The sequence below is a fragment of the Branchiostoma belcheri genome, unplaced genomic scaffold (genome assembly GCF_001625305.1).
Source record: "Branchiostoma belcheri isolate BF01 breed outbred unplaced genomic scaffold, Haploidv18h27 scaffold2, whole genome shotgun sequence".
Taxonomy (NCBI): domain Eukaryota; kingdom Metazoa; phylum Chordata; class Leptocardii; order Amphioxiformes; family Branchiostomatidae; genus Branchiostoma; species Branchiostoma belcheri.
This window is the reverse complement of record NW_017803490.1, coordinates 6,715,877-6,737,450: the sequence shown is the minus strand read 5'-3', so window position 1 is coordinate 6,737,450 and position 21,574 is coordinate 6,715,877. Positions and strand designations below refer to the sequence as shown.

The 21,574-nt window shown below is 40.8% G+C and overlaps 3 protein-coding genes across 3 annotated transcripts in view; all 3 read right to left on the bottom strand.

The window, feature by feature from the left end:
• Positions 1-594, bottom strand: part of LOC109468453 (C3 and PZP-like alpha-2-macroglobulin domain-containing protein 8) — a 45,354-nt gene extending 44,760 nt beyond the window's left edge. Inside the window, exon 1 of the mRNA XM_019766697.1 lies at positions 370-594. Within this exon, the coding sequence (XP_019622256.1) occupies positions 370-455 (86 nt within the window). The 5' untranslated portion in view covers positions 456-594. The remainder of the gene's footprint in view (positions 1-369) is intronic.
• Positions 595-2,722: 2,128 nt separating this feature from the next.
• LOC109468452 lies at positions 2,723-5,948 on the bottom strand. The gene is made up of 3 exons (XM_019766696.1): positions 5,787-5,948; positions 4,870-5,068; positions 2,723-3,996 (listed from the first exon to the last, which is right to left on the bottom strand). The coding sequence occupies exons 1-3, from the start codon at positions 5,946-5,948 to the stop codon at positions 2,723-2,725; spliced, it is 1,635 nt and encodes a 544-aa protein (XP_019622255.1).
• Positions 5,949-7,831: 1,883 nt separating this feature from the next.
• Positions 7,832-21,359, bottom strand: LOC109468451 (AP-4 complex subunit epsilon-1-like). Its single transcript, XM_019766695.1, has 21 exons — positions 21,137-21,359; positions 20,557-20,628; positions 20,068-20,191; positions 19,657-19,730; positions 19,105-19,226; positions 18,450-18,609; positions 17,612-17,778; positions 16,858-17,054; positions 15,923-16,032; positions 15,411-15,550; positions 14,679-14,904; positions 14,075-14,239; positions 13,508-13,648; positions 12,737-12,854; positions 11,862-12,033; positions 11,245-11,425; positions 10,753-10,878; positions 9,640-10,440; positions 9,026-9,228; positions 8,499-8,653; positions 7,832-8,144 (listed from the first exon to the last, which is right to left on the bottom strand). Exons 1-21 carry the CDS (start codon positions 21,266-21,268, stop codon positions 7,978-7,980), a joined length of 3,753 nt encoding a protein of 1,250 aa, XP_019622254.1. The 5' UTR covers positions 21,269-21,359; the 3' UTR covers positions 7,832-7,977.
• Between the last annotated feature and the right edge of the window lie 215 nt (positions 21,360-21,574).

Sequence of the window (21,574 nt, the reverse complement as noted above, 5' to 3'; positions counted from 1 at the left end):
AACACCTTCGACTGTTTGCTGACAGGCAAAAAAATACTTCGTTTGAGTCTTGAAGGAAAATGAGTTTATCTATAGCTCTAGGAGTTACATCATTCGAACGATTGTTATTTTTAAGTCTTCTCGGTCCAAATGTCAGAGTCGGTTCGCACAGTGCAAGTGTCAAATGTTCAACCTGATGTTTGCTGAATGCTGATTACGCTCTGTTATCCTCCAGTCAGATTAGCTACATAGCAAACAAATCTGTCCCTTCCCCCACCGGCTTTCCCCCCAAGGCTCTCTCTTTTCTGCACATTCTTAAAAAGCTCGTTAAAGCCCCCAAACTAGCAATTGCTGAGGGGAAGCTGGTAAATAAGGACCAAATGCTCCCACCTGCTGGCCGCGGCCGGGCCCAGGAGGGCGGCGAAGAGGAGCCATGGCAGCGCCGGAGACAAGGTCGGTTCGTACCGCGGAGACATGCCTGTAGCCAGCCTACACGCCTGCTTCTCTCTCCAGAAATCCCGGCTTTTCTCAAATCTCCAGGAGAACTCCAAGGACAGGAAATGACGTCAACGTTACGTCACGGATTTTGGAGATTGTTGAGACAGGCTTGGCTAAGCGGTAAGTCCGCCCGTGCGAAGGAAGACAGAAGACTCCCGAACCTACTGGATCATAAGGTGCTCTCAAGTTGGACTCTCCTCTTTGAACGGTGGAGCCGTCCACATTTTTATAGGACCTTCAACCACTGACACCCGCGTTTTCTTAACTTTATTACAAGTTAGAAATTGCAAACCCGGCAAACTAGCATCGAAGGTTCTGTAGGGTGAGATTTAGAAACAAATAGTTTTACCAAAAAATGCAAGACCGTACCCCCTTAGGAAAGTGAATGGACTGGTCCATGCGGTTCCCTCTGATCAGCTTTATATGTGATTCATTACTGAGAGTTAAGTGCCTTCCCAGAGTGCCCTGCGGGCGGGGGAGGTACTACACACGAGCGGCACACGTGTGGGACTGTGGGTAGCGGTCCGGGGGACCTTGACCTCAAACTACGGGAGGTTTTAGGCCACAGCAAGTAACTTTTATGGATCACATCCTCAGTAGACTCCAAATCTCCAATAAGAAACAAGCAGTATTTGGACTACAATGTATTTAATTTCTTTCGATACTCCTTAAATCTTACATGGTTTAACATTAAAACTACATATTATACAAAATAAAAGCGTACAGATATACAGATGACAAGGCCCAAATAAACGAAACATACATACTAGTAATTAAATGAAACTATAAGGATTATATGTACAATGCAGTAATAGTATTAACAAATTAATTATGGACTTGACTTGTGAACAGGCAATGAATGAATGAATGAATGAATGAATCTTTACTTACGTGTCTTGTGCTTTATGTGTAATGCCCATGTGGGCTTATAAGACACCAGAAGAAAAATCTGGTACATAAATCGGAAGAACAAAGGTACAGACTGGCATAATCAATTTGCAACCAAAACTGTTTTTGCAAGGATGTGTTTTACTTACTTGTACAGCAACATTCTTCTTCGTTTCTTGGTACACCTGGATAGTATAAACACACCTTGTTAGAGTAAATGCGCCTTGTTAGTGTAAGAACACGTTTTTAGTCTAACCATGTGTGGAATTTCTGAACCCTCTCCGGTCAGGAAGTTAGGCTTTGCAGCAAAGAATTTCAAAATGTCAACAAAACAAACAGTGAGAACGATGATTCAATGATTGTTTTCAACTTGCCTGCTTTTCCATAGCCAATAACTGTATTTACAAGCGAAATGAAAGTTCAAAATTTCGAATAAATAAAACATGACTACATTTTTCAACTGCTCTTCTCTACTTTCAATGCAAAATTCTTTTCAAAAGAATTAAGTCAGCAAAAAACTCAACATAATGTTAACTATTTGTCAAAACACTCTTAGGAAAAAGAATACTAGTAGCCATTACTTATAGATATGTGTTATTATCATTTAGTTTCATCTCGTCTACTTATGAGATAGCCTGAGAGCCACCGGGCTCCCAGCCGGCACCCAGGGAGGTCAGAGGAAAGTTCTGCCTCCAACTTCTCAATGCGGTTTGCAGCAAAAGCGAAAGGAGGCGCTCTGTTCTGGACCAAACACCAGATTGTTAAAATGATGTTATAACTTGGTAGCTGGCAAGTTACTATTTTTAAATAGTAACTTGCCAGCTACCAAGTTATAACATCATTTTAACAATATACTGAATGTTGTGAGTACGTCAGCTAACATTTTAAATTTGCCTAAGTGCAGTTCTACTTTGACAAGTCAATGTACGCAACAACATGGAAAATTGTACAGGTGTAACCTTCTTTCATACAAAGCCTATTTGGTGCTTTAAGTAGTTGAACCTTTATAACTCATGATTACCACTTTATCAAATCAAACACATTACAGTGACCAATCATTTGAATACCAATTCAAGTACATGTAGTCCAAAAGTGATAAAAGCCGAAAGGCGGTTATACAGGCTCTACTGTGAGATACAGATACAACACTAAAATGCATTTTCCAATCACTTTATACAAGGTTATGATTATACAGCTGTAAGGATTGATGAAAAAAAAAAGATTTATGAAGTCAGTTTGTTCTTAATGAGGGATGGATATAGAGGGTTGTTTCTGACTGTACTAGTGACCAGTGCTTGTACTCTCTATCTGTGTCGTGCTCGGTTATTTTGGCACGTTGTTTCGGTGAAGTATCAGCTTAAGGGTCACCAATTCCATCCAAAGGTGTGATGGAGTACGGTTCCATGTCATCTTCGTCTTTGGCCTCCAGGTTTCCACGCGATGGACCCAAGTCGTCGTTCATGTCTTCGTTGCTGCTGATGTCGTCCAAATCCACACTGCTGTACGGTTCGATGCGCAGGTCGTTGTTGATGGCATCAAGAGGTACCGTGAGGTAAGGTGTCAGCTCCGAGTTCTCCTCAGGTCCTTCTGTCGTTTCTCTGCCCTGATTGGCGCAGCTGGCAGATGATGCAGACGATGTGTACATCCGATTGGAGATCATTTGAGATGTGTCGATGGTGAATCCGTGTAGTTTATGGACGGGATTCTGTCTTGCTGAATCCTCCTCAGTTTCTTTCGTCTCTTCCTTGTCCCTGTCGTCACCAGTGGCAGATCCGGAGGGTTGGTACATCCGGTTGCGGATGAGTTGAGAACTGATGATGGCACCTTGCTGTCCGTGGACTGGATTTTGTCTTCCCTTTGACACACGTCGCTTGTATATCATACCCAAACCTGTAGCCCCACCTAGCAGAACTATCACGCCGACGGTAAGTGCGATAGGCATGTAGATATAGTCCGTACGAGATTGCTGTCCGTCATCAAGATTCTTCTCCAATGCGATGCCGCGGGTACTGTCCATGGTACCAGATGTTGTTGTTCTCGCTTGCTCCGTCGTACCAGTGTGATTTTCCCGGGTCTTGGTTGCTTCTGTCATTGCGGTTGGTGGGAATGTGGCTGTCGGCTCTGTGGATGAGCAGAAGAAGCTGGTACCGAAGCCGACCAGGTCAGACCGAGACGAGCACTGGTAGTGCCCGGCCTGGACGAGCACGCCAAGGGACAAGTACTCGGGGTCACAGACCAGCCACCGCATCCTACCGTCACAGACAAACGGGTTGCCTTTAAGATAAATGCTGAGCCGAGTGTCAACGATTTTCTTGAAATTCCTTTCCAGTATCGTGAAAATCTGGTTGTTCTCGAGATAAACATTCAACCAGGCAGCTGTTGTGTTGTGACGGACCAGAGAGAGGGTCTCAACAGGAATCTTCTTCAGTTGATTTTCTTTCAAAGACATCAGATTTAAGTTGTTGAGGCCGACGAAAGCTCTTGGAGACACGGTTTCGATGAGGTTATGATCTAGATAGATTGTCTTCAAACTGGGTAGGTTTTGGAAGGTGTCTTCACCGATATGCTGGAGGCGGCTACACCGGATGGTGATCCATTGTATCGCCGGTACGGAGGAGAACGCACCCGCTTCTGCAAGAGAAATTTATTAGCAATTAGGTAACGCAAAATAAGAGCTCGCTGTTTTATTGTCTCGCTAGAATGTAGGCTGGGTGCCATCCGATTTGTAACGAGGCTTCTTAATCTTGCGCTCGCTGGCCTGAAACATCCAGCCACTCACTCAGATTTACATTGGAGATACCAAGCGCCTCTAGCTCCGATTGACTGTTTCTAACAGTCAATTAGATATAGAAGTCCAAATACTACGTAAGTGTTAATGGGCCTAAATTCTCCTCCTAGCTCTGATTGGCGGATGTTTTTCCGCCAATGAGATATAGGAGGTTACCACGTAATCTTATCTATCAAATAACTTTGTTAGCATTAACATTTTAATGTCTTGGGGTGGTGGGACTGCGTCGCACTGATATGTCAACTTTGTGTATTTAAATGTTAATTGTACTTTTTTGTTGTGTGGCGCTGTTAATATAAGTTGTAAACTTGAGTGCAGCGTCACACTGTCCTTGATGTGTTTTCATGTTTTGATGAATAAAAAAAATCCAGCCAGCGATTGCAAAGATATCATTAGCCCCTTTACAAATCGGATGGCACTCAGACTAGCTAGAATCGACCTTTTGAAGACTCTGTAACTCCTTTTACCGAAGTTAGGCTTACAGCTTTTGTTCTTGTGTATTTGTTTGCGTAGCCGTAGTCATTTCCACATGTTAGGCACGTCATGGATACTGTCACAAAGTTAAGCCAAAGGTCCCAGAAAAGGTTATCCCATCTCCTGTCTCCCATTTCTTGCCTTATGCATGTCTGTTGGCCTTATGAGGGTCATTATTGGGAAATGGCAACCTTTGCAGGTTGAAATGCACAGCTAATATATATTATAAGCCCCACACTGACCTATTGCCTGGATGGTGCTGCCGCTTATAACGAATCTGTTGAGGCTGCGTAACGGCGGAATGTCGTGTTTAGTGAGGGTGGTGAGGTTGAGCAGATTGTTCAGGAGGATTCCAATGACGGACTGGTTAAACCCGGTAGGAACGCCATTTAGACACGTCAGGCCATGATTTTCTGCACTACAAACACTGTCAGCGGCAACCTGGTGAAAAACAACAATGGTGTAATTCGTTAAGTAAGGGGTGTTGCACTTTGGAAAAACTGGTTGCACTTAATTTCCCAAATTGGTTGCACTTTCGAAAATGGTTGCGCTTGGAAAAATTGGTTGCACTTTGGGAAAATTAGACGTGCTATCACATGCATCACGCTTTGTTTCGTCCGAGACTTTTGACAGACCAGACTTTTGACAAACTTTTGACAAACACGGCAATTTTGTTCCGTCACAGCTTTTTGAAAAGAAATCCTCATTTTGCGCTCGTTAACATGTCATCACTTTAAAGTTTAAAACTAGAAGGTAACATTTGTAAAGCAAATGTCACATATGATCTGCTCTGTTAATTCTTACTCAAACACATTCACATATATGGTCACAGGAGTCTAAATCCCTCCTGCTATAAAATTGCAACATGACGTAACCCAACACCAGTTACCATGGTGACAGACGTCTGGTTCAGGTCATTGGGAGAAGAAGAAGTTTTGTTTGGAGAAGAAGAGGAAACAGAGCAGAAACAATATATTTTCCTATGGTAAACATTTTCAAAATAACCCGTTACAGCCTATCGTGCAATAATATATTTGATTTCCAAGCTTGCTGGGGAGGGAATTAAAATGGGAACTTAAAACATGTAGGTATAGTTATAGATATATAGACATATAGGTATAGAATGTCGACAGGAAAAAAAATAGTATTGTGTCCCTACCGTTAAGCCGTTGCGACGTTGAAAGCAAGACTTAGACGACTGGGGACACTGGCAGTTAGGTGACGTCGACCCACGAAGATTCTTTCGGAAACACTCCTCAGGACAAGGCAAGGAAAATTTCAGAACCAGCAAAACTAGGACAGCGACACAAAACCTGCCCATTCTCGATACGATGGCGAGACGACTGTACAACACGTACACACAGGTGTGACAGGCTGAATACAAGTTCTAAACGGGAACTATGCGGCTCCAGATGTCTTACTGAGGGACGACTGCGTGTGCGAGCTGTCGGTTAGCTTGAGGAATGAATCCCCTCTACGCACACACAGGCTCACCAAATACACAGCTCAGAAAAACATGTCTTTACAGGGATTAATATAGTCCGATTGGTACGTCTGTGATTTATAGTTCTTACTCTGACTCTTGATTATTTTCACAGATCAAAGACCAGCTTGAATGAAGAAACACTATTTGGGATTGGACAGTGTAAAAATATTCACATCACAGTGTAGATATACTCCCATCTTAAAACACTTTATAGAATAACATCTACGTTGTAGGCGTCAGCAGTGGTTTTGGGGAATTTGTATATTTTGGGAGACTTGTAATGTTTTGTGGTGTGGTCAGATTATATTTATGACAAAAAAATGTGGATAAATACTGTTTTTTTCCGTTTCATAAATCTGCACGACCTAAATACATAATTTCATAAAAGCCTACTGATATACAGGATATATATTTTTCTTTGATGGTCCGCCATTTTTTCTGTGTATGAAGGGATTGTTTAGGGTAAGTGTATGGCTCTCCCCAAACACGGGACATCCTATCCGAGGAACGTCCCTAACCGAAGCTAGGTACTCGTTTACACCTGAGTGAAGTGAGGAAATTCGTGTTAAGTGCCTTTCCCAAGGGCACAAGATCGGTGGCATCAGGCAGGATTCGAACCCGGGACCTTTTGGGTTTGAGCCGAACATGCTAACATTTACGCCACACGCCCGCACAGAGATCAGGTCATGGCCATATTTTAACCGCAGTTAAACTGTCTGGTAGCTTCCTTTGCTTATAAAATGTATTTTAGGCACCATCTGATGTTTACAAATGTACGTGGGGAGGTCAGACTGGATCTAGACACGAAATTGAATTGGTCGGATTACAAGGGTTACGTATTTCTGTCTTTTATGATCCCACCAAGGACTAAATCTTCTTGATCCCACGCGACCTAAATACATAATTTCATGAAAAATATCCTTGTGGCAAAACTACAAAAGATCAGACTGCAACAAGATATTGTCAATGTTTCAGTTTTATTGAAGTCACAAACAGCTATATACAAGGACTAACTTCCAAAGTTGACATTCATATCATAACAGATTTCATGACTGAAATCTCACCCGGTATTGCATACCAAGTGGATATAGGGTAGCACGTCAGCAGAACGTACTGCACCTGCACAAAAGCCCCATTTTTCATCGTTTTTGTTGGATATTTGGTTAATGCTGCATCAAAATTTTGCCTGATGCAGACAATATTTTTTCCGACACAACATTTGGAAACTACAGACAGAGTGTTAACTTTATATGCACGATTATGACCTTATATGAGATGTTCTGCCAAAGTGCTATGCACAATGCATTACGGGTTTCGCGCAGGTGCAGTACATTCTGCCAATGTGCTATATACATGTAGCATGAATTACCAAATATTTGTTGATATCAACCACATTTGTGGAGGGATTGACCTAGTAGCTGACTACAGACATGACTAAGGATATTGCAACTCGAATCCAATCGGAATTCTTTTGACTTGCTTATGTGTCAGACAAATGCAAAAGGACCTGTCAAAAGCTGCTGGACTATTCTATATGAAGACAATTGGAAGAGCTCAAAAACAGGTTGGAATCCATGCTACTGTACTCTCCAAGCAGAGGTTTGGGGTTATTTTTGGCTTGTTTTTAGGCTTTTTTATCAGGGTTTCTCTTTTGCACTGGAATTTTTTTCTCACCCAACCCCAACAATTCCAGTGCAAAAGAGAAACCCCGATAAAAAAGCCAAAGTTCAAAAACACGCCAAAAATAACCCCATACCTAAACCTCTGCTTGGAGAGTAATGCTACTGATATATTTGCAGTGATGAACAAATCTATCAAGGCTACAGTAATTTTTCATGGAGATGATACCATCATGCTATTTGAGTCATCTGAAGATAGCAGCACATTCCCTAGCCACACATTCAGTGAAGAGCTGGCTGTTGGATTTTACCCATAGTTCCACAGTGCTCGTGTTGACCTTCGTGGTGACCTTGACATGGAGCAGACACAGGCCCTGCTGCAGGAGAGTTCCGCTGGCTATGCCCTCATTACCTAAACAAACAAACAAATAAGCAAATAAACAAACAAACATGGATACAGCTTCTATCCAAATACATGGCAATTTCATCTCTTTCATCATACATATTTTTAACATACAATTTCTTTTCACAAGAAGGGAAAAGGGATTATCTTTTTTTCCTTTCTTTTTTTTTTATTAGACATTGGCAGTCTCTAGTGATAGTACAGTTTAACAGAGTAAAACTTGCATGAGGACACTATTTTTGGAAAACCGATTGTACAGTGTTTCATCACTCAGGTGTCAGATCATGGAGCTAGAAAAGGTTGATCAGCTCTTGCAGGGTTCCACCCAAAAAAAAGCCTAGGGATAGATCAAAATAATCTTACCTATGATATCTACAGCATGGATTCCAAGTCTGCCCTTGAACATGTCCATGACTACTGCTACTTTGGTGACTTTGTTGGTCTCCAGTTTGAGGCGCTTGTCATGTGATGTGAGCGGCCATTTCTCCCCGTACTGTTCCGTGGTTAGTTCTAATGGTCTGTAGGTAGGGCAAAAACATTATAGCAACTGTTAGTGTGCAAGTTTGTTTGAACATTCACAATACTGTGGATCACTCATATACAAAATTGGAATTTACCGACAATCTTTTTCCTTTTCCTACATTTTTCCTTAAAACTAGACTGCTTGTATCAAATCAAGAAGCTCAAATACAGTATTTTTCTTCTTTTTTCCAAAATGTGTTAATCCAAATGCGTATTACAGAGGAAAAACTGACAGGTGTATAGGACAGGTGAAATTTTACCTGAAAACATCTGACATGTGCATTATTTATTGGACAGGTGAAATTTTACCTGATGTGTGACAGGTGTATAATATATACAATGTATATACATGACAGGTGAAATTTTACCTGACAACATCCGACAGGTGCACGGCACAGGTGAAGAAGAGGCGCCTGTTGGTGAGGGTGTGGTCCTTGTACGACAGTTCCCCGCCCAGGTGCATACTCAGGGCAGGTGCTTTACAGGTGAGGTGAGCTGAATGTACCGAGCACGAACATGGTGCTATCTTCTCCTCCACAATACAGCTAGTTTCAGCTCCCCCTATGGAACACTGAGTACGGGAAAAAATAAAAATCTATGAGTATTGATACGTAAAGCATTTCCAGTTCATGATACCAACACACAAAACATAACCAAATTTTCATCTCTAAATCTAAAAGTAAATGAGTACATGTAAATCTACTTATTGTGAATTTATGCAGATTGGTCCTTCCTACTCATCAAGTAAAATATACTGTAGAATTAATTTAATTCAAGTTTGCAGGACTTAAAATTCCTGTTACATGCTTTTAAACGTTGCTGATTTAAAAAATGTCAATACTACATGTATCAAGAGTTTGTAGTATCTTTGAATTTTTAGTTGAAACAATTTATTAGTAACAAAAAGGGAGGCAAAAATATGAGGTTGCAGTGAGAGAAAACTGAACTTAAAAACACCATCATAAAAATAACAAATTTACACCTGAAAATTTGACGATGGCTCCAACTTCACACAGACGTCAGTGACAGCTCTGTTGCCACTGTGGTTGGTCAGGAAAATCACGACAACAAACTCCTCTGGTTTCCACACTTTACACAGCGTCAGGCGAACCACTTCATCGCTACACAATTCCACATGTTCCACAGAATGTGGGAATTTCATCAGGTCTTCCGGTAACGTTGTAGGAATCTCTTTTCCATTGTCGAATCTCATCCCGTCTGTATCATTGTCTCTATCAAGTATTGAGTCTGTTGATGTGGAAGTGGGTACAACCTGTGGTCTGTCTAACCCTGCAACTAAGTCTTCTGTCTGGATTTGTAAACTGTCAGGTTGTTGCAATCTTTCTGAGTCTTCAGTCCTTTGTTTAGTTCTACTGTTTGAAAGCACTTCACTAGTAGTATTGTTTTCCTGTAAACTTAATGTATTTTCTGGCATATTCGATTGTCTAGAGTCTGTAACATCTTTAGAGTCTTTTTCTACGGTTTTCAAAGTTAAATCTTCCAAGTTGATTTCTGCATGGCTTGTTTTCTCAATTTTGTCTGCAGTGGAAGACGATTTTAAGACTTCAGTGCCAATAGGATCTAGTTGTAGGACATCTTGTAGGTCTAAGATACTATCTTGTGTCTCGGTGCTGGTGAAAAAGTCTGTTCTGTCAGCTGTAGGGTTGAGGGTGTCTTGAGGAGAGAGTTCTAAGGTGTCGATTCCTTCCAGAAGGTTCCCGACGGCCGGCCCTCGAGTCTTGCCTCTTCTAGACGTCTTAAGAATTCCTCGTCCTCTGGACGTCTGAATGAAACATTTTAAGAAAAGAGAGCAGGTTTAAAGTAAAGTACAATGTATGACTGTGAACATCATTACCAATGCTTGGTGTTTTACAACCTATAGACGCTTGGTGGCTTGTATCCAGTTGGTTTGAAGGTAACTATAGTTTTCTACACTTAAGTTTGTTTCTCTACCAATATGTTGAAATGAAAACATGTTGAAATGAAAATTCATCTCTTTGAATTAATTTTCTTTACATCCAAAAATAGACAGTAACTATTTGAAAAGATTTAATTGTGGTAATGAGTTTAATATAATTCACTATTTGCCATTCACCTGTGCTGTTCCCCCCTGCTGCAGTCCACTGAACAGCGCGCTGGCCAGCTGCTGTTTCCTCCTGTCCTCCTGAAGGTCAGGCAGGTCATCGCCGTGCTGTCCTGGAGAGGCCACTACTGGACTGGGCTGGAGACAAACATCAACGTTTTCTGATTTTTTAGTTTTGCATAAGCTTATTAAATTACCTTCCCAGCCTGAAAAAAAAATGCATTTCTATTAACACCTCCCAATTCACACATCTCGCAAACATTCATACATGTTGGCCACTTCATACTCCACTGCACACAGAAAAGAAATCAAACCCAACAGTAACATTATCTAAAGTAGTATTAGCATTACTTAATATTATCATTTTTACTGTTTATTATTTTATTATGTTCTTGCAATTAGCCCTCAGGCTTGCATTAACAATTATAAACTTTCAATTAATATTTCCCAACACAATTATGACAAAGCCAACTGCAAAAAAACTATGGAATAATAATATGCTACCTCCACTTGAGCACTGCCTGAATAGCTTGACTTGTCCGGCTCATCCAGTACTACTTCAGTGGCCTCCTCTTGTCTCTCTTGCGTAACCTCAAGGTCAACAGTAGGAGCGGCCATTTTCCTGACCTTGGTGCAGCCATCTTTGCTCCAGATCTTCCGAACTCCCCGTGTCCTGAGGCCCAGACTGTAACAGTCATATTACAAAACAAAAGTATGTGAATACAAAAAACCAACTTTTTTCATTAATTAGTGCAAAATATATACACCTACATGGTAGTGCAATCTTCATGTTCTTTCTTAAATAAGCATCAAGGGTGGCCAGCCTTGTCAGATTTAGCATCATAATTTAATGTAATTGTTATTGGAATCCCTTGTACTGGCCATACAAGACAGTATTATATTGTGCAATTCTGACTGGTTCACATTGCATTGCAGCATCTATAGCAGCAACACCTGTGCTGCAGTGCAATGTGAACCAGTCAGAATTGCCCTGAGGAAGGTGACAGACAGTCACCGAAATATCGGCTGAATAAACGACACGGATGTGTAAAAAGAGTCTCTTTACTCAAGTATACTAAACTTGTACATTGTATTTACAAAGAAGGATTTTCTATACCTACCCATCAAGTTTCTCCGAACTTTCCCCCGACCCCCCTGAGCTGAGGGACCCTAAAGGCTCCGATACCCCCTTACTCTGAGAGGAGGGGGGTGTGGAGGATGCTGTGAGGGAGGGGGGGACCAGGGGGGTGTCGTATGGCTTGAAGTTGAGCCCGGAGAACAAGGCGGCTTGGGCTGGGTGAAATAAAAATACCTGAGTGAATCTTCAAATAAAAGTACATCTGTGACATTACTTGACATTATGAAAAAATTATACACTATTAAAATTTTTTATACATTATGAAAAAGCTATACACTTGTAGGAAAAAATTTATACAGCTTGAAGGTAAGCAATTACTTTGTAAATGTAAATAGTGCATGAAATATTTATAACCAGGTAGAGAGTGAATGGTACTGTTGAGTATATTGGGGTTAACTATAAAATGTAAATTTGTAAAACAAGTCATATGACAATGGCTGAATTACATGTTTATGAAAAGGTGCAGCATGTACATTTGTGGTACTGATGAATGATTCCTGACCATGAAATGATAACATTTCCTTCTATCCCCATCATTTCATCCTACTGTGTTTAACACTTTCCCATCTAACTTCATATAATTTCTAGACACCAATATAATCTTTGCATTCTATCTCTAAGAAGTACATGTATATAGAGACAAAATTATAAGTAACTTGGTTGTAAACTGTATATAGGATCAAGACAATTTGCCATAAAATAATTTTAACAAGCTCACAAGTCACAACAGTGAAATACTTGTTATAGCACATTAATTAAAGAACTCATGCAAGGAAGTTACAGAACTTCAAAAACAATTGATAATTCATTGAAAATCAAATAATAATTCTTTAAATTCCAACACCATGAACCACACACCTTTGTCCTCCATAGCCATAGTTTCTGACTGTCTCTGTAGCCTGGGTTTGTAGGGTGCTGCACCCCGACCCAACGCTTCTGACACAAACTCATCCAGGAATGACAGGGACGGGTCAATCTGGCAAATAGAAAACAGGAATCATATCTTATCTTCTTGCCTCTCTCTGCTTACTTACTAACACATTTAACACAAAGTCTTTTTTTCTGGCTGATGTTTAAAATATACTGTAATTAAAATAAAAACTATAAATAACTATGGAAGTCTTATCTTAGCCCTCTCTGCTTTCTAGGCAGGCTCTTCTACATGCAGGTCAATGTTTTTGAAACAAAGTTGTATATTTTTTGGGTAAAACAGTAAAATTAGGAAAGAGAAATGACATAGGAGTATTTTTGTATACCTCTGCTTTCTATTCTAGGCCAACGCTGTTGATATTAAGTTGCAAAAACTTGACAGAGAGTTTATTCTTAAAGATAATAACTTTACAATTTATAGTAATGCCAATGTTTGTCTCTGCACTTTTTTGAACATTTTCAATTTAGAACTTAACTGTAGCAATACCAATGTCTGTCTCTGCAATTTTTGTAAAATTTTCAATTTGATCACAGTAAGACACCAAAACATAGCCTGGGTACCATCCTGGTTAGTTTATGTCTGCTCCCACAGTCGCTACTGTTGGTCGATAGTGACTGTGTGAGTGGACGTAAACTAACCAGGATGGTACCTAGGCTAACCAAAAAAGGGTGTCGCCAAATAATAGCAGTTGTTTTTACCTGTAGGTCCTCACAGCTGGCGTCTAGCGGCAGGACAGTCTGCATGATCGGGACGTCTGTCTGGAGTTCTAACAGTTCTGCTGCTCTCTGTCTGATATCCACATCCATACAGCTCAGGTACTGTTCACACACTAACACAACCTGGGGAATAATAATAATAAATGGTTTATTGGTCAAACATTACCCATGCAATTGCAGCCTTTTATAGCCCTGAATTGATGCAGGGTTTACAATCACATAATACACATGATACATATAACATTTTTGCTCCACACACTTTTGTGGAACTGTTGCAAGAGTCTGTGCGGCTGCCATTCGGTGCCACCAGGTGACCTCAATATGACTTTCCCCAACCAAAATTACATGTAGGTACCCATTCACACCTGGGTGGAGTGAGGAAAGTCGTGTAAAGTGCCTTTATGTGATGTGGTATCATAATATTGTACAGTTTGTTAATCGTCCTTTGTACACCCAGCATTGCATAAAAAAACAGGTTGTTATGTACCTGAGTGTTACTGCTGGTGAAATAAACAAACTGAAAAAACAAACTGAAACAAACAAACCCACCTCCTCTGTGACCCTGCCCATCTGTGCACAGAGTTTAGTGATGGCTGTGAAGACCGTCCCCATGGTTTCTACGGAGCGGTACTCCCGCTCCAACAGGGGCAGGAGTCTCCGCAGGACTGCCTCTGGTTCTACATCAGGCAGCAGGTAGGAATATTCACCCAGCGTCTGGGATGGAAAGGAAAGGGTAGAACAAGTTAAGAATCATACCATGTACTAGAGAATAATCTTGAATAGTGACATTATATCAGTATCTGTATTGGCATAGTTGGTATAACCACCCTTCGGCGTAACACGCCAGCTAACTATATCACACTGAATGACCTGTTACACCCAATCTTTACACATTTTATTGTAGGAGTTGTAGTGATGATGCCTCAACAGTGCTTGATGGCAACAAGTTCCACTCTACAATAGAACAACTCAATTCTTGGTTGATAACTCTGATATTTGAAGGCATGACTGTTTCTTGTTCTTTTCTGGGCTGGTATCAGATACTTGATAGCTGGTATGTTGTCCACCAGTTTATTATTCGTTTTATACATCATGCATAGTCTGGACAGGAATTGAGAACAATACACAACCGCAAGAAAGCATTGTCACTGACCCAGCAAGACACTTGCACCAAAATATCAGGAAGGTGAGGTCGTTCTACAAGGCCGAGGTAAGACTGAACTGCATGTAGCCTCAGTTCTGCATCCTCAGATTCAGAGTCTGTTCCCTCGGCTAAAAGTAGCAGCAGATTCTGGGCCACGTCATTCGGGACCAGGTCAGAACCCAGCTCAAACACCTGGTTCATGGTAGTGATGAACCATTCGTTACTGGGGGCAAATGTGGGATTGTTAAGGAGGAAACTCAACTCATATCACTATTCATCTTACTTTACATTAAAACAAACTACAGTGTATAACATTCAAAAGGGTCAGTGCAGCTGCCATTCTGTGCCACCAGGTGACCTCAATACGACTTTCCCAAACCGAAGTTAGGTACCCATTCACACTTGGGTGGAGTGAGGAAAGTTGTGTAAACTGCTTTTCCCAAGAGCACAACATCAGAGCACATGTCCAGACATGTCCCAGGTACAACACTGGATCGAACCCGGGTCTCGCTGTTTCATAGTCGAACGCTCTAGCACTACGCCACCCGACGCCACATTATTGTAAATTTGGACTGTCTATCTTATCAATTCTACTTGCATGTTTACCTACCAATTCTATTTTCTTACAATGTTGACCCTTAATAATAGTCAACATTCAACTAGTTGGGCAACCCTGGCTGTTGCATGCCAAACTAATAAATAAACATTTTTTTTCCTAGGCCTTATTGACGGTAAGGATATCTCTCTGCCAGTTGAGTGATCTTGGTGACCAGGTCTGACTTGAGGTAAGTGTCTGTGGTGGTGCTGAGATGGGAGATGAGCCGGTCACAGATCACTGTCACGTTGGGCGGACCTGTCATCCTGTACAGCAGCTCTAAGGTCTGCGGTGGGGAGGGGGGCACAACAAGAAACAATTGTAAATGTCATTATGAAAAACATTGGGTCAAGATCTTTAATTCCAAACTGTATCTCTTTGCAAGAGGAGTGAAAGAGTCACTACATGTGGGGTGACACAGGTTATCTGGCACATATGTTCTTGCGTCTTGTACCAGAAGTAGACAGGTTCATTCCAAGAACATTAGAAAAGTTCAAGGAGTCAAAAGTAAATTTGGGTAACTCCAAATTTAGTATAAGTGTTGGAACATAAAGTTATCATATTGGAAAGACATGGACTTTGTACATTGCATGAAAGGGTATAATTTTTGCATTAATTCAATGTTTTTTCATCTTTTAAACGTGAAACTTTACGGTACCTTCCTCTGCAGGGTTTCATCCGGATCATCCAGACACTCGATCACCACCATCTGGTGTTCAGCAGCCACACCCGGTAATACAGGCAGCATGGAGGTTAGAGCTGTGATACCTACATGGGAGTATAACACCTGTCAGTACTGTAATATATACAGGTACATGTAATACAGGCAGCATGGAGGTCAGGGCTGTGATACCTACATGGGAGTATAACACCTGTCAGTACTGTAATATATACAGGTACATGTAATACAGGCAGCATGGAGGTTAGAGCTGTTATACCTACATGGGAGTATAACACCTGTCAGTACTGTAATATATACAGGTACATGTAATACAGGCAGCATGGAGGTTAGAGCTGTGATTCCTACATGGGAGTATATAATCGGCCATTACTGTTAGAGATACTATAATTACACTCTATTACTGCAAATAGTCTGGGGTTCTAAATCAGATACAGGTAAATATTGTCCCAAACGATGTGCCAAACTGTGGGGTTATGTGGGGTTAACGGTGGCGTGTTCGGCTCAGGACCAAGAGGTCCCAGGTTCGAATCCTACCCATGTCACCAATCTTTAGTCCTTGAGTAAGGCACTTTACACGACTTTCCTCACTTTCCAGTGTGAGTGATTCAAACCTCACAGTCCGGTCTTACACAGCTTGTACTTACATGTACAAAACTGGTGTGTTATGCCTAAAAAGGTGGTTTACCAGTTATGTGAAACAAACAAACTGACCGAGGTATCTGAGGTTGTTGTTCCTTGAGTGGAGGAAGCGACCAATCATGACATAACATTTAGAAACTACAGACAGAGTGTTAACCTTACATGCGTGAATACGACCTTATGTGAGATGTTCAACTGAAGTGCTAAGCATAATACATTACGGGTTTTGCACAGGTGCAGTACGTTCTGCCGACGTGCTGTGCCAGACTGACCGAGGTATCTGAGGTTGTTGTTCCTGGAGCGGAGGAAGCGGCCTATCCTCTGTGCAGCCTTCTCCAGCAGTGCAGGGTTGGGATGTACAGCGGTGACCGTACGCACACACTCATACAGCACAGCGTAGCCCATGTTGTGATTAATCTCAGACTTATCCAGGGTTTCATCCAGGACAGCGTAGATCTGTTCACTGTTCCTGTAGGGACGTATATAGCAACAAAATTAAAGTTAAAACCTGTACAGGGCACCACCTCTACAATTATGGCCTAAAAATGTTGTGCTTTCTGTTTCAGTCCTAAAAATATTAGGGTTGGTCGGTACAGGTTTTCCTTTGTTTTTTCTTTCTTTTATTAGACTTTGGTGATCTCTAGTGATCTAACTTATACAATACATGAGGAAACTTATATTTTCTAATGTCAATCAATGTTGGAAAACTGATTGTACAATGTTTCATCACTCAGGTGTCAGATCATGGGGCTAGAAAAGGTCGATCAGCTCGAAAAATTTATGTCCCTTTGCAGGCTAGGGTCAGCAGGGAAACAGGAAAAACAACATTTTTTCTAGGCCTAAGGACCACCTGGCCAATGTAACCACATTTTAGTGGTCCCTGAAAAATATGATTTCTATTGAGAGTCTTTTTGGGCAGTTCTGACTGTAGATTGAAGTCACTAAAGAGGACATACTAGAACAGATGGACCTCAGTAATACATTTATGTCTTAATTCCAAACAATTTAACACCAAATAGTTCTTACTTGTTGTGCCCAGCTCCCAACATTCCCATGATCCTCAGCAGCTGCACCTGGATCCATGGCGCGGGAACACTGTGATAAGTGAAGTCATTGGTCAGCTTTCCACCAATCACCTGCTTCATGATGCAGGCAAAGGTGTTGGTAAGATCCCTGTGCTTCTCTACATCCTCCTGGAGAATGGAAAAAAATATAACAGTTGCTGTAAAAACTATCTACTAATTAGCATGAAAGTTAATCTGTGTTGGTACAAGTCTTCATGAAATAACGACTCTTAACTTCCAATTCTAACTAAAAAGGTAAGTCCCAATTCTTTGTACATGTAGTTAGTGTTGGAAGTTAAAGCTTAGTTTTTATTTCATAACTATCTAGACTAGGTTTTCCTAATCATTTGGGTGAGGAAGAGTACCAGTATTTCTCACGATGATAGGCATGATAGCTTTGTGGTTAGAGTTGTTGATTCAAAATCTGAAGGTTCTGGAACTAGCAGATGACCCCTAATTGATTTCTTACATGTTGTGCAAAGTTACAAATAAACTAGAAAGGTAACTTTTAAATTTTAAGCAAATGCATAATGTTTACCTTCGCATATCTGTTAATTCTTCCTCAATCAGTCAAACACATTTATATATATGGTGCCAGGAGTCTAAATCCCTCCTGCTATAAAATTGCAACATGATGTAACCCAACACTTATAAGTTACCATGGTGACAGCTGTCTGGTTCAGGTCATTGACTTTATTTGCTAGGAGAAGAAGAAGACACAGATCAAAAACAATATATTTTCCTTCCGTAAAGGTAAACATATTAGTTAATACAGTAAACAACGCAAACACAGACTGTACCTTTATCAGGTCATAGAATATGTTGAGCGAGGCCCCCATGACCCCGGGGTCACGATCACACAGAACCTTGCGGAACTTCTCGTGGATGTGTTGGACCAGGTTTGGAGCCTTCAGGTAGAACCTGTGCAGAGCCATGATGGCTTTCTTACGCACAACCTCCCTGGACAAAACACAGCAATTCTGTTGTCAGTCTACAAAATCACAAATAGAGGTAAATAAAACTATGCCAAACTAATTGACAATATGACACTATTAAATGCAATATTCAAACTTTTAGTCTAGTGTATGGTGACCAGCCCCTCCGGCTCTGTCTTGCCACTTGCTACAATTATTACATACATTATATTATAATCCTACACCACAAGGTGGTCTCTGCTAGAGCACCTGGTGAGCCACTAAGGTGACAGCCATCTGGTCTAGGTCATTGACCTTATTTGTTTAGAAGGGAAGAAGAAGAAACAGAGCAAAAATATGTTTTCCTTCTGCCAAGGTGAACATAAAAACTTCTTTGTAAATCTACATTTGGATACATAATTGTACTAGATGATTTTCACATTTAGCATATTTTAGCTCATTGAAGTACTGTAAATTCACTCAAGTTCATGAGGACTATGCAAAATCTACACACAGTACAGTGATGCCCCCTAGCTCTTACTTTGGGTGCTGCAGCTTGTCTTCCACCATAGGCAGCAGTGCTGGGATCATCTCCGTGCTGATGAGAGCACAGACCGCTGTCAGGCCCATACACACATGCAGGATGTTGGTGCTCTTCAGATCCTATTGTGTATCATAGGAAAACATTTTAGATAGAGCACAAGAGAGCGTCATTTCAAAAACTAAAACAACGGTCAGAATGCTATTGTGTATTGGTGAAAAGTTTCATCAGGTTGGTAAGTCACTGAGTAAAGAGACTTTTTTACACAACAAGTGTTTTATTCACAGCCGACGTATATTTGTATACATGTATCTGTACATGTAGATATATGTAAATATTGTACGTTTAGGTAATGCATCTATAGCAGTGACACCTGTGCTGCTGTGCAATGTGAACCAGTCAGAACTGCCCTGAGGAAGGTGACAGACGGTCATTGAAACATCGACTATGAATAAACTTAATTTTACATATGCATGTACACACTCAGTGCTACATGTCAACTGTAATATATATAAAATCAAATTCAAAGATGAATTTTTTTTCAGTTATGACCTTCTGTATCGTGTTGATGAGCAGCATGATCAACTCATGGTCTTCATGGAGGAACAGCGACACTGCAAGGTACCCTGGGAACAAAAACACACATGTATGAATGATATATACACTAAAAAAATAGCCAATACAAAAACTACCAAAGTCCAGTTAATAAACTAGTTCTCAAACCTGACTACAAGTAACCACCTAAACATAACTTCATAAGGATCATTTTTTTTTCCAAACTTTTTTTTTTTTTTGCACGCTCGCATCAGTTTTGGGGTTCCCCTAGCCTGACTAAATCTGCGCTCCTAGCGGCCGGCCCAGTATTACACCAGCCGCGCAGGCTAGGGTTCCCAGAGGATGTCATCCATATAATCAAATCAACATTGCCTTAGCAGTTAAAAGTACATCTGAATCTGGACATACCTACTCTCTTCTCCACCAGTCCTCCCTGCTGGGCCAGTTTGAGTGCGTGGATGTACCCAAACGTGATGTCATGTCCCAGCATGTGACAGTACACCAGTCGTACCAACAACTCCTTCATCTGTTTCTGTAGGGGATGGTACAAGAATGATTGTCAAAGGGGTGTCACACTAGTACTGTTGTCAGAGGGACAGACCAGGAATGAAGATGAAGGGGTATAAGACTAAAAGAGTCAACTGTTTCTATATAGGATGATTTTATTCTATTTTCGCACCAAGATTTCTGGATTTCTTTTGTTGCTTTCTTGTTTAATCCTATCGATTTTTTTCCCTAGCTGTCGTAGTATGAAATAGCCCAACATAAATGATTATGGAATTTATGACAATGGGACTGATAGAATCTTACCAATCGATGTGCAAATGTAGAAGCATTCAATTATACTAGTTTGTAGATGTTATAACATAGCAGTTATCATACAATCTTGATACGTACCTTGGAGATATCTGGTTGAGTGAGTTTTTGCTGCAGGTAGCTCACCTCCTTTTTCATGATACGTTCCTCCTCCTGAGTACAGAGACATTAATATTTACACGATCAGCTTTTCGTAGATAGACAAATGTCAATTTGTGATCTGCTTTGTAAACTTGCAAGGCCCTTTTTACACTACAGCAGAATACACATTTTGAAAACTTGAATTCTAATTACAGTCGACTGGCTGTCTGGATAAACAATAGCCTATTCAAAAAGTGTGACAAACACAACTAAATGCTAGAAAATTTATACATTTATTCATACATGTACTAGTATCTACAGTACACTGCCAGTGCAGCTTCTAGTCAAAATCGCCTGCACCCATACAAATCAATAATCAAATTTTTACTGAGTTTTCAAACATGACAATGTCTTGTAAAGGAGATGATATTAATTTATACGTTACAGCATGATCGTTGAGCTTTCAATATCTTCCGATCGGTGCAAAAATGCGTGATAAAAACTACAGCGTACAGCATGCAGTGAACATATACTGTTACAGTTGTTAGTGTATAAACCCGAAAGGGGAGGGGGGTCTTACATGTTTAGACTGGGACTCGCCGATCGCCTTGATGAGGGACTGAAACCCGCGCGAACCGCCGAAAGCCCCGCCCAGCTCCCCTTTGATGAACATCGGCAGGGAAGCAAGGGTCCTCTCCATCACTTCTGTCATGTCCAGCCGCCTGTAGACAGAAATGCCGCCCGAACATATCAGAAATCGGCACTGTTATTTTTTTTCGTCAACTGGCGGAAGCCATATTGAAATCGACGTATGCATACCAATCATCCCACTGTCGAAAATAGGGGGGAAATGTTTACGTTTTTAAATCATACAAAAATTCGTTATAATAGCCTTACTTAGTAAATTATCAAATCAAAATATTATTTATATTTCTAATCTTATGATTTGATGTATAAAATCTTTGCTGTTTTCTTAAAAGAAGATGGTTTCCTCCAAGAAAATGAGTCAGACCAAGGT

Excerpts from the sequence above, each read along its gene's own strand:
- LOC109468452 (XM_019766696.1), bottom strand. The coding sequence starts at position 5,948 with ATGGGCAGGTTTTGTGTCGCTGTCCTAGTTTTGCTGGTTCTGAAATTT. Across the intron at positions 5,069-5,786 it reads AACGTCGCAACGGCTTAACG|GTTGCCGCTGACAGTGTTTG; the intron begins GTAGGGACACAA and ends GTTTTTCACCAG. Across the intron at positions 3,997-4,869 it reads CAGCACCATCCAGGCAATAG|AAGCGGGTGCGTTCTCCTCC; the intron begins GTCAGTGTGGGG and ends TTTCTCTTGCAG.
- LOC109468451 (XM_019766695.1), bottom strand. The coding sequence starts at position 21,268 with ATGACAGAAGTGATGGAGAGGACCCTTGCTTCCCTGCCGATGTTCATC. Across the intron at positions 17,055-17,611 it reads TTGGGAGCTGGGCACAACAA|GAACAGTGAACAGATCTACG; the intron begins GTAAGAACTATT and ends ACGTCCCTACAG. Across the intron at positions 10,441-10,752 it reads AGCAGGGGGGAACAGCACAG|ACGTCCAGAGGACGAGGAAT; the intron begins GTGAATGGCAAA and ends TGTTTCATTCAG.